This window comes from Perca fluviatilis, chromosome 2, assembly GCF_010015445.1.
Source record: "Perca fluviatilis chromosome 2, GENO_Pfluv_1.0, whole genome shotgun sequence".
Taxonomy (NCBI): Eukaryota; Metazoa; Chordata; class Actinopteri; order Perciformes; family Percidae; genus Perca; species Perca fluviatilis.
The window spans coordinates 39,258,502-39,270,834 of record NC_053113.1 but is presented as its reverse complement, the minus strand read 5'-3'; the positions used below and the strand labels follow the sequence as shown (position 1 = coordinate 39,270,834).

Sequence of the window (12,333 nt, the reverse complement as noted above, 5' to 3'; positions counted from 1 at the left end):
TAAAATATATAAATAAGGACCATGTCTACAGAACAGGACATGTTCTACTGGTTGGACAGTATAAAATATATAAATAAATAGAACAGGACACAACTTTTCTTTCCCTTCTCTGATTTGTTCTGTTTTGTTGTCTCTATCTATTGCTTCACTCACACTGTCACTCTGTTGAAATAAGCACACACGTGGTACGCAACATGGGGTTTGTCACGTAGTGGACCCGTGCGCTGACGTGCACTAACGTGCAGGTGTGGCGGTAACTGGCCAATGAAACATGATCATTACAGCGTTTCAAGCTCTAAATCAAACACAACTAAGCCACACAGCCAACGGACGGGACGCAGCGCTCCACAATATAAACTAAATATTGCATACTTATCGTGACACTTTCGATATAATATTGCACAACGTTATATTGCGATAACGATATTGAGTCGGTATATCTTGCACCCCTACCCCCCGATGGAGTCTAGACACTAGTGGTGGTGCTGAAGGAATAGCCTGAAGTTCTGGATGGATGTGATTGTTCTTTTGAACAGATGGAACATATTGTTTGTAACACTTTGTAGATATTGTTTTCCTTTTGTGTGTTGCTACACATTTATTGTGTTTTTATATTTAATTTCATTGTTATTTTTTGTTGGAAATAAAAAAAGAAAAAGATGTGGAGCGAGGCTTCTGATGGAGGAACCGTGGGTGCTGGGAATGATGAGAACTGGAGGTGACTGGGGGGCCCATCTATTTAGCCTGAAATGACAACTGACAGCAGCGGAGAGGAGAACAGATTTATAGTTTGAATGAAACAACGTGATAGCTCACAGAGATCGAGGCATAATCTGGTTGGATTACCTGAAAGAGTCAGTTGATGAGGTTGGGAGTGAGCGTGAGAGAGAGAAAAGGTAAAACATAAAAGTCTTCCTAAATGAACTTAATGTTACTTAATGTTAATATGATAAAAGTGTAACGCTGTACAGTCAGCATAACATTTTCTATCAAGAATTCTGAAAAAGACATTGGAGAAGACAATGGATTCCTAACAAATTCCACCCTCTGCTCAGAGTATCCGAGCTCTACTCCGGATATTTTAATTTGGGAAGTCGCCCGACATGGTCATGCAAGTGACTCTATAATACAGTATGTGGTATGTTGGCAGAAGAGATGTTTCACTTACTGTTTACCTCTCAAGATCCTGTATCGATACTTCTTAAGTGGTAACTGTCTGTAGTACTAGTAAATAAACTGTAGTTGAACGATTGGCACTGATTGTAGCTCCACCAAATGATTACAGGTTTCATTCATGACAGTGAATGCAACACAACAAGACTCATGATGAAAAATATTTAATAAGGAAAAACAAATTCAAACTCAAAAGTATTTACATCAGGTCACAGAAAGACATTAAGGTACCAGTGTCCGTTCAGAACAAACTGTTGGTCCACACTACTGAGAAGAAGAGGCGCGTCGTCCGTGGCACAAAGGGAACATTAGTGGGTTTCCAATTCCACCTATTCTTTCTAAGCAGCGACAGATTCATGGTACAGTGCAATGTTTATTCACAGTATATGAGGCAGTTGATTTGCTGAAACATACCGGTGGTATTAGTTCAACACAAGACAGCACACGACTATCACAAACATCGAGCACACGCACACGCTGGCAACACGTTCTCTGAAACACTTGAGAGAATAAAACGCAAATGCACAAATGTTCTTGAAGATATTCTGCTTATGATGGAATACACATGGCCCACCAAGAAGTTCATAACAGATACTTGCTGCAAGTTTAGCTCGCAGTCAGCGCTAAGGAACATGTCACTGTAAAACAGGCAGACACAGAACTACTTTATTCTCACAAATTCCTCTTTGGCTAATATTAAAAGTCTGAACATCTCTCTTGCAGACATGCTCTTTAAAAAAAATAATAATAAAGAGTTAAAATCCTTAGCGGCGCTGGAGCTCGCTGTGGTTTGATAATAAAAACTCATTCTTGATAATAAAAGAGAACACACACCGGATATCTGGATACTGCTAGTTGGTTTCATGACATCGAATAAATACTTAAAAAAAATGTGGTACAGTTTAGAAGTGACAGCCATTGCTGAACATCCTCTACTGCTGCTGCAAATCACTTACAGTGATACCATCTAAAACATTTAATGCTCCAGGGACTACAAAAAGCTAATAAGATAATAATAAATTACATTTTCCAAACAGCGAAGTAGAGAATTTCAGCAGTGGAGTAGTTTAGTGTTTCATGTACTGTACCTTCAGCAATGGCTACATCTGTATATGTATTCACTTTTTAGGTCACACAAATGTAATAATCTTCAAGTGTGTGATTCAGTGCTAAAACTTGAGGCAGAGTTGATGCAAAATGTAAAGTTCAAATCATATTCTCCACACTTGAACTTTCTCTGCCACCACGCACCAGTTGGCATGATCAAAGTAGGTGTGTTTGACATGAAGCTCTTCAACGTGATTCTCTATCAGCTCCGCCAGCTCTCCCTCCCTGAAGACGTGATAGTACCTCAGGCAGGAGCCCTCCGCCTGGCCCTCGCTCCCCTGAGGACTCCTTGTGCTCTGCTGCTGCTCTTCTCCCTGCAGCCCTCCTCTACTTTCGTCTCCAGACTGCTTCAGGTGCTCCTGGAAAGGGACCAGATCTGGCAGGGCCAGAGAGCCACACTCCTGGGCTAAAGACACTGAGACACTCTGGTTTTCTGTGCCGTTGTTGTTGTTGTTGGTGGTGGTGGTTGTGGTGGCGTTGTTGTTGCCTCCAGGATCATTTGGTCCCTTGTTCAGGCCGGGCGCCGAGTCAAAGACGTCCTCCTCTGATCCGATGGCAGACGGCGGGTAAAAGAAGCTGGAGACCTGTTTGATGAGGCCTTGCCGTCTCCCGCGCCGGCTGGCCTTCTCGCCTGTGGGTGACGCTAAAGTGCTAAGGTCTCTGGAGGACGAGCGGGAGACGGACAGGCTTCCGAAGTCGAAGACAGAATCCAGAGACCTGGAGAAGAACCACAGTCTCTGCGTGCTCTGCTGTGGCGCGGTGCAGCTCAGGTCTTCTTCGTCCGCCACGGACGATGTGCTTCTAACCTTCCTGTGCTTGTCGGCGTTGTCGATGGCTTCGCTCGCGCTCTGAGCTGCGGCCCTCGTTCTGGGTGTGGCGTGCTCCGCGTTGAAGCCGGAGGGCGAGTGAGGGTTGGGGTTCCAGGGAACGAAGATGTCCTGTTTCTCAAATTTACGGCGTTTCTGCTCCATGGCCCACACGTAGATCATGATGCGTCCGCCCACTTGCAGGGTGCGAGCCATCTCCTTTATTGCTCGGATACGACGTTCTTTGGTGGACAAATGATGGATGACTGTGACAAAATACATTCATTAATGTCCGAATTGAGTGGGCATTTATTTAATGATGATATCAAGTCACATTTAGCACTTGGCAGTCAACAAAACAACACACTGTGTACACTGTGTATGGCACACAACACAAAGGAATAGTGTGGGTGTCTGCTGTCTTTGCTCCCAATTACACTCTAATTTTTTCACACTGTTGGCTAGGCAACACAAGCTTGTGGTAAACTGATGTTTATCATTATTAGATTATTAGAGTTTACTTAATTTGAGGCAAATGGAAGGTGTTGGGCTTCATGCATATGTGTGTGTGTGTGTGTTTGTCCGTTACCTGCAATAGAGAGCACAGCGTCGAAGCAGCCGTCTCTGTAAGGCAAATGCAGCCCGTCGCACATCTGGACCTCGTGTCCTTGGCTCCAGGCAAAGTCCACCAGGGGGCGACAAACATCGCACCCCAGCTTGAACACCTCCTTGTTGATGTGGAGATACTTGCCATTGCCACAACCTGCCAAGGACAAGACAGTCCAACTCATCAGGAAAGACCAGTGGGCCGGGCGCCCGGATAGCTCAGTCGGTAGAGTGGGCGCCCATATATAGAGGTTTGCTCCTCGACGCAGCGGGCCAGGGTTTGACTCAGACCCGCGGCCCTTTGCTGCATGTCATTCCTCCTCTCTCTCCCCTTTCATTTCTTCAGCTGTCCTGTCAATAAAGGCCTAAAAATGCCCCCAAAAATAGGAAAGACCAGTGGTCTGATGAGACTTCAAATACTCTTCCCTCTCCTTAAGGGAAGACAGACTTAGAAGGACTTATTGTCTTTCCAAAAATAAGCACAATGTAATAATGTAGAGCTTCAACTAAAGATTATTTCCACTGTTGATTAATCCGTTCATTATTTTCTCAATTAATTGATTAGTTGTTTGGTCTATAAAATGTCAGAAAATTGTGAAAAATGTGGATCAGATTTCCCCAAAGCCCGAGATGACATCCGCAAATGTTCACACTTGTTTTGTCCACAACTCAAAGATATTCCATTTACTGTCACAGAGGAGAGAAGAAACCAGAACATATTCACATTTAGGAATTTGTATTTCTTTCTATGTTTTAAAGTTTTCTTTTGTGGCATTTTAGGCCTTTATTTGACAGCAAAACTTAGACATGAAATGGGAGAGAGATGGGAAATGACAATCAGCAAAGGGCTGCAGGTCGGAATTGAGCCGGCAACCTCTGCGGCAAGGACTGAGCCTCTGTAAATGGGGCGCACGCTCTACCAGGTGAGCTACCCAGGAGCCCAGAGAATTAGTATTTCTTTCCGTAGAAAACTGAATCAAACTAATTACGGATTATCAAAATAGTTGGCAATTCATTCGATAGTTGACAACTAAATCGATTAATCTTTGCAGCGCTACAAGAATGACAAAGTGTCGTGGGATTGCCAGGACGACATAGCTGCTGGAGGGGACACCCACCGACGTCAGCCACGATGCTCCCCGGCTGCAGGTCCAGCAGGAACTGGCGTACCTTGGGCCAGGCTTTATAGCGGCTGTCGTTGAAATACGGAGCGATCTTGTCATAGACGCTGTGCACGTGGTCTCTCTCCAGCTGACTGGCAGCCTCCTCCATCATGCTCGTCCAGGCTGCCGCATGCAGCCGCCTCACAGTATCATGCCTGCAGGGACAACAGAACACATCTCCACGCTTATTATCTAATGATAAACCCATCAAATATTCAGTCCATGTCATTAGGAAAATTAAGAAGTAGCAATGTGGACCCCCTGAAGGGGACGGCACAGTGGCGTTCCTCTCTACATGCTTGTTAAGGGTCCAACAAGGTCGGCTGGAAGCCTTAATCAGCAGACACACTCAAACACCTGTCAGGCAGCGAGTGGTAATTTAACACCAGACCCTCTGCTTTGTACTTGTAGTACCTGCTGCGGTCATGATCAGTCTCCCTCCGCACATCCACCCTGCAAGGACAGGCTGATGTTAACCCTTGTGTTGTCCTTCGGGTCCCAGTGACCCGAAGGACAACACAAGGATTATGTACTTCGGTTTACTTTGTTGAGAATTGCTCTCTAAACCCGGTTTCTTGTAAAGTAAGTAAGTAAAGTTTATTTCTAGAACACATTTAAACACAGTTTAAGCTGACCAAAATGCTGTACAAACAAGAACTAAGGTGCTGTATTAACCCTTGTTTAGAGAGCAATTCTCAACAAAGTAAACGGAAGTACATAACCCTTGTGTTGTCCTTCGGGTCACTGGGACCCGAAGGACAACACAAGGGTTAAGCTCTATGGATAAAAGGTTTAACCCTCCTTATCCTCAAATGTACTAACATCTGTTATCCTTGGGGTCAATTTGACCCCAGGATTGGAAACCTCCAGAAAATGTTAGTAATTAAATCTTTTACCAATTTTTTTATGTTGATAGCCTAAACTGGCAACTGGAAAATGTTGACAAATTGACCCCAAGGAACACTGATGCGTACAAAATGCATACAGGACATTGAAAATATATCATCATGTTAATTTTATGTTTACCCAGTTGTCCCCATTAAATTAGGAAAAGTCATTCAATATGAAGCCAAAAAAATGATGTCAAGCACTTTTTTTTAGAGATGTTAAACATTGAATGGGGTCAAATTGGCCCCAAGGATAACAGGAGGGTTAATGTGTCATCAATCGGGTGCAACTGTGAAAAAACCAGAGCGGGGATCAGAAATGAACTAACAAGGTAACCGTGAAGAGGCGGTCCCCATCTCGCAGAGCAGCACTCAGCCGCTCCATTTCCACAGCAGCTGGGTCAAATAGTTTTTATGGTAACGCAGACGCAAAAGGTCAACACATTAATCAGTTTCTGTTGGCAACAAGATGCAAAACAAATCAGTAATGTCTGCGTGAAAGTTCCATTTGACAAGATTTTCATGAGCCATGTTTTACACTCTGTCAGAGAGTTTTATATATTATAATATTGCATTCAGTGTCACAAGCAATGGAAGATTTCAGCATCAGCTTACATTCTAGGAATCACTTTCACCTATGCTGACCCTCATTGATTCTGAGCAGGACTTTCAATTTCCCTGGAAATGCAAGACTAATAGATATTTATGCGGATGGATTTTCAGTCTGACTACATTATTCTCCATCATCTGACAGCACTGCATACCTGAATATCATTTTACTGTGTTACAGCTTTACTGTAATTGTCAAAAGAAAAAAAAGATGTTTCTTTTCCTTTGATATGAATTTGTGGCTACTTTTGTAGTCATTTCACAATTTGGTTTTAAATTGATCACTACTGAAAAATGACATTATGATAATTTGTAAGAAAAGATGATGTCGTCTAGCCGAGCAAAGTGCCAAGTGGCGTTCATTTTTGTTCTTTTTTAGATAATAGCTTATCACATTAATGAGGATTTTACTGTTTAACTTTCCTAGATGAATCATATAATTTCAGAAGTGATTTGGGGATAATTTAATTTATGATGTTTGTGTTGTTTCTGGTTTTCACAGCTCCCACTGCAGTCATCTCAGTTTATTAGAATGCGGCCCACAGCTCCTGCAGTGCTGCTTCGGCTCCCTCAAGCACTATATATATATATATATATATATATATATATATATATATATATATATATATATATAAAACCAGTTTTTCTACGTTATTATCCAAAGGATAACATTGTTGTTTTAAGCAAAGGACACCTCAGTATGCAGAGTTCTCATTTGACCTGTGTGGTTATGTTTCATATTATCATGTGGTTGAATTAGTTTCATGCAAAGCTAACCCACAAAACACAATTTCCATAACACGTTGACCACAAAGATTTTAAAAGCAGATGTGTACAAACGGCACATTTGCAAAGCTGAAGAATTTAATCTTAATAAGATTGTCAAGCTGATTAATTTTATTTTTCAATTAAAAAAAAAAAAAAAAATTTTTAATTTTTTTAAAAAAAATGTGGGCTGTTGTGACGTTTGGTTCAGATTGGTAGAGAAATTTTTTTTTTTTTTTTTTTTTTTTTTTTTTTTTTTTTTTTTTTTTTTTTTTTTTTTTTTTTTTTTTTTTTTTTTTTTTTTTTTTTTTTTTTTTTTTTTTTTTTTTTTTTTTTTTTTTTTTTTTTTTTTTTTTTTTTTTTTTTTTTTTTTTTTTTTTTTTTTTTTTTTTTTTTTTTTTTTTTTTTTTTTTTTTTTTTTTTTTTTTTTTTTTTGTATACTCGAGAGGTTTATTTTTTCTTTTTTTTCTTGGAGGAGGTGAAGGTTGGGGTGGTGTGTTTTTTTTTTTTTTTTTTAAAAAAAAAAAAAAAAAAAAAAAAAGGGGGAAAAAAATTTGGTAAGGGGGGAAAAAAAGAGGGGTTTTTGTCTGCATTCAACACCTGATGGTACAAACACTGATACTAAGCAACAAATCATCCTCCACTCACAGAGTGCAACATCAGTGCACAATATGTGTCCGTTTGCTGCTTTGAAATCAACCCAGTCTTGTGACAAGGATTATCTGCTCTATGTGATCTACGGATCATTTGTCATTTTAAATCCCGAGTGATGAATGAAAGTTGTCAGTGCCAACTCATACCATGCGTGCGTCATAAATCACTGCCATACGCTGCAGAATCAATAAGCGCTGAACATGAAATACAATTTGGCAAATATACCAACAGATACTAGGGAAACATTTACCATTTACCGTTTATCTCCAATTTCATAACATTTCATTACAATTCACTTGAGTGTGAAAACCTGCTTATGGGGGTTTTAGTGCTCTGTTAGATAGCATCACATTTAGAAATGAACAAATTAGACTAGTCTTTCCAGTCGACATCCGTATCTACCTCTGTCTTAAGACTGTCTGCCTGTAAAGACATTCACAACAACAAATCTAAAACAGATGCAACCTAATGAACCATGTAATGCCACAGTGCACTTTGCTGATGAGGTTAGCCAGAAGGAAAGCTATCAGTCACTTCCCCTCCACCTCTCTTAAAAGACATTAGACTCTGCCCTTGAATGTAATATTGTCTGGTGCCCCCTTGTGTGCGCCACTGTACACAATGAATACTACTGGGAACATAGGATAATAGTAACAGAGGCCAGCCTGTGCTACGTGAAATGCAAATATTTCACTCTATAAATTCAATGTCAGATCCGTACCCTCACTGTGCATTTCCAGACTTGCCCGTGTTACTCCTCCACTGGTAAATATATAGTGTGTGCAGCATCCCTTCTTCCTTCACTCAGACCTATTTCTGGACCACCACCATCTGCATCATCCCAGCCAAGTGGAAGGAAAACATCCCTTATGTAACGTTATGATCTGGCCTCCTTCAGTATTGCCGCTGCTCAATTTTGCCTGCGTTTCCACGTCTGCTCGCTAAACTGTGACAGTCCTCGGCTGATATTATGTAACCGGCAGCTGGGGAGGCTCAGAGCACCGTCTCTGACTGACAATGGGAACTAAAATTAAGTCAGGGGACAGAGGCAACGTCTGGCACTCAGATTTGTCTCAGGTATAAAATCAGCCATCAACCATAGGCTTTGGTTTGGGAATTTAGCTTCCCTGGTAAATCTCCAAATATCAAAATAAATTCCATGAAAAGATATTTTGCTCACAACATGTAGCACAATATGAGCAGCGGCTTGCCTTTAAAGTTGTACAATTCTGCACATATCTAACTTTAGACAAATGTTGGTGGATGAGTGAGCCCTCAGGTCAGACCTCAGCAGTGCTCTACTGAGATTAGTGGAGATATTACGAACAGACAGGGCTGCACAGTCACCCTGCCAGCTGCCACTAACCGCTGCATGAACTCAACCACAGAGAACAGGTTCACCAATCAGCTGTTAGCAGTTTATGACTCAACATCAATATGTAGCCTGCTATACTTAGACTCCCATCACTGCTGCAAGCATTTATTGTTCTCACCCTGCGTGTAGATGACCCATATTCTTACTGCATGTTTCTCCATTTAAATATGCAGACAATAATGACTTCATGTAGGCAACAGAGCACAATCGTTGGGCAGACAAAATGCAACTCAATTTAATCAGAATCATTTCTTTTAGGGGGATCAACTTTATGTGCTTTGAAATATTGCAAAGTATACAGCCGAATATATTTTAAACTAAGAATGGATAGGCTATAGGGTATCAGACCTGCCCTGCATATAGGCTACTACTTTATACAGTGGTGTAGTCTACGTGATACGCAGGTATACGCAGTAGTATACCCACTGAGAAAGCTCCAGGATTTCCATCTACCCACTTAAAAATGCCCAATGACACGCAACAACATACTTTCCATTATATTTTTGATACATTTTGAATTGTCAGCTGTGTTTTTCTTCTTCACATAGGCTAAATAAAGGGATTTCCACCGTAAATTGGTGCATAAAAGTGTATCCGAATACAGGAAATTAAGTTGTTGATGCTCAAAAACTTCCCTCGGGGAGGACACCCCCCCACAATATGATATGCCCCAACCCCAAAAAAAGGCAGATTTGGGTTAATATATATAGTAGACTACAGTATACCCACTAGCCTACAATACATTAGACTCCACCACTGACTTTATGTCCCATCAAAGTTTCTTCAGTGGAGATAAAATCAATTCAGATAAAAACAAATATATAGGCAATCCAATGTCGGATTTAACCAACACAAATATAATTCCCACCCTGCAATAACTGCTACAATCATGTCAATATTTGCACACCATCTTCTGCACTTTATGACTGACTGAAAATGCAAAGCTTCTTACCGTCCGACGTGTAGCCTATAAGTTAACGCGCCGTGCTGCGATTCTCCGCCTCTATCCTCGGGTCGCTGGAGGTAAACTTCCCTCTCGGTCTCCGATCTATATGATCTATATGATCTATATGATCTATATGATCGACCTGTGATCAGGATCAGAGGCACGCGCTCGACACGGCGGCACCGGCACCGGCACCGACATCGCGCGGACGGGTAACGTGAGAGGAGGGAAGTACCTGCGGCGTGTGCCCGCCAGCAGCGTACCGTGCACCGGACGGTATCAAATCCATAGCATGTTGACCTCCAACACCTGTCAAGATAAGAAGGAGTTAGAGCAAGGCTTCCGGTGAGATGTTTCAAAATTAAAGCCTCATCGGTGAAAGCGTGAAACCGTTCCCTGCCATGTCAATATTTGGTGTCAGTTTTTTTGTTGAGCTTTCCCCTCTACCATAACACAAGAGAGAGTCTACTACTGTGTGTAAGTAAAGAAGAATATTGTACAAAGCTACCTTTTTAAACGTGTGTTTTCCACTCCTACGGGCAGGTTTGAAACAAACAGCAGTAATTCATCCCACAGAGTAAAGGTGTAAGCATCTTACAATGCATACAGCAATAGGAGATAAAAGCAAAGCAAATGTTAGATGAAGATGATTCCCAATAATGATAGGAAGAACATCTCATCCTTCCCAATGACAGTGATTTAATGTATGATGCAAAAACAATGCCTTATTTCACATCATTATAATCACAGTTAAAATAGAGATCACAATAATTACAAACCTCAAGCAAAGCCCTGTGGTTTCCTAGATGTGGTGGCTTCAAACACTACTGGCTTAATACTGTAGGAAACTAAACATAAAAACGAGTGGAATGACCAAGCGTGAACAACTATTTGGGCACAGTATGCAATGGGACACATGCATTCAACTTTAACACAATTGTTCTTGTTCAGTGCTGCCGTATTGATTGAGGATTTAAATGTTTAAAGCTTTATTGGGTCTCTTTTCGACTTACACAGCGCTGTGGAGATGCAAGACGGCTCTTTGGCTTTGGAATGGATGCAGATGTTGAACAGTTCCAGGTCAGCTTCTCTTGAGAGAAGTGGGCTATAGCTTTGGTATTACCAACATTGAGGAATATATTAAAATGACAAAAACAAGCAAATTGAAATGGGAGAAAATAAACATAGTTAATCTGATCTCTGATCTCAGTCTATTGACCGATATTGCACTATTCCTTCCCTCTCTTTTGTATATTTTTTTCTAAAATTGTAAATTCTTGTATTGTTATACTGTACCCTGTTTTTTTTTATATTCTTACCGTCATCTCTGTTTTTATTCTTAATATGTTAAGTGTTGTACTTTTGAGAGCAAAGATTACCGGAGAGTCAAATTCCTTGTTTGTCTACGCAAACCTGGCCAATAAAGCTGATTCTGATTCTGATTATTTTTCTGAGGCGACCTTTTTTATATATATCATATGCAATTGTATTCACTTGAGTCTTTTCCAGTATTTACTCCACATGTATGTATTTGTAGCCTATACCGTAGGCCTACTTCTATTTCTATACAACTGCTCACAGAAAATAACACAATTCTACGCTTTTATTTTGAAGAATACATAACTTAGTGTCCTGTTTCATTGTGATTGACTTGACTCAGCTGATTGGTCGATGGTGTGTAAAAAGATGACACGCTGTGCGGTTGCAGAGCACGGTTGTCATTGGCTGTCAGAGTCACGTGACAACCACAATAAACAACGTGCAATGTGTAGAGAGACAACATATTTAAGAGCCGTTTCACAGGGAACATTTAGAAAATGACTAATGTTTATACCTGTAATTGCAAAGCCAAACAACATCATTATTCACTAATGTATGTTGTTCTCGTGAAAGCCTTCATTTTATGCCTTATCACCTTTCAGGCTAAATGGATTTTTAACTTTTCATTAAATCCCTGTTTGGAAATGAGGGCTGCACCAGGAGGAAACTGAACAATTTCATCTAATTAGTTTAATTCGAGGTTGACAACAATCTACAAGACATTGGCAGTATGCTACATGGTGACTAGTTGACCTTTACTCGTGAGAGCTATGACCATGTTTTTTTTATTAAAAGAAAAAAAGAATGCATTATTTGAAGCCTTGCAGAAAACACGTCCTCTCTTCAGCACCCAGCATAAATTATAAAGTGAGTCACAGTGTCCATCAGTGTTTCCTGTTCATCCTGATCTTGCAAAGACATA

At 40.8% G+C, this 12,333-nt stretch overlaps 1 protein-coding gene across 2 annotated transcripts; it reads right to left on the bottom strand.

Annotated features, from left to right (window-relative positions):
- Nucleotides 1-1,321: 1,321 nt before the first annotated feature.
- Nucleotides 1,322-10,406, bottom strand: trmt9b (tRNA methyltransferase 9B). 2 transcript variants are annotated; one of them, XM_039781509.1, is made up of 4 exons: nt 10,098-10,406; nt 4,811-5,010; nt 3,676-3,849; nt 1,322-3,352 (listed from the first exon to the last, which is right to left on the bottom strand). In XM_039781509.1, the coding sequence occupies exons 2-4, from the start codon at nt 4,965-4,967 to the stop codon at nt 2,385-2,387; spliced, it is 1,299 nt and encodes a 432-aa protein (XP_039637443.1). In that variant the 5' UTR covers nt 4,968-5,010; nt 10,098-10,406; the 3' UTR covers nt 1,322-2,384. The 2 variants fall into 2 exon arrangements, with proteins under 2 accessions (XP_039637443.1, XP_039637453.1); XM_039781519.1 differs by lacking the exon at nt 10,098-10,406 and adding an exon at nt 8,492-8,699.
- Between the last annotated feature and the right edge of the window lie 1,927 nt (nt 10,407-12,333).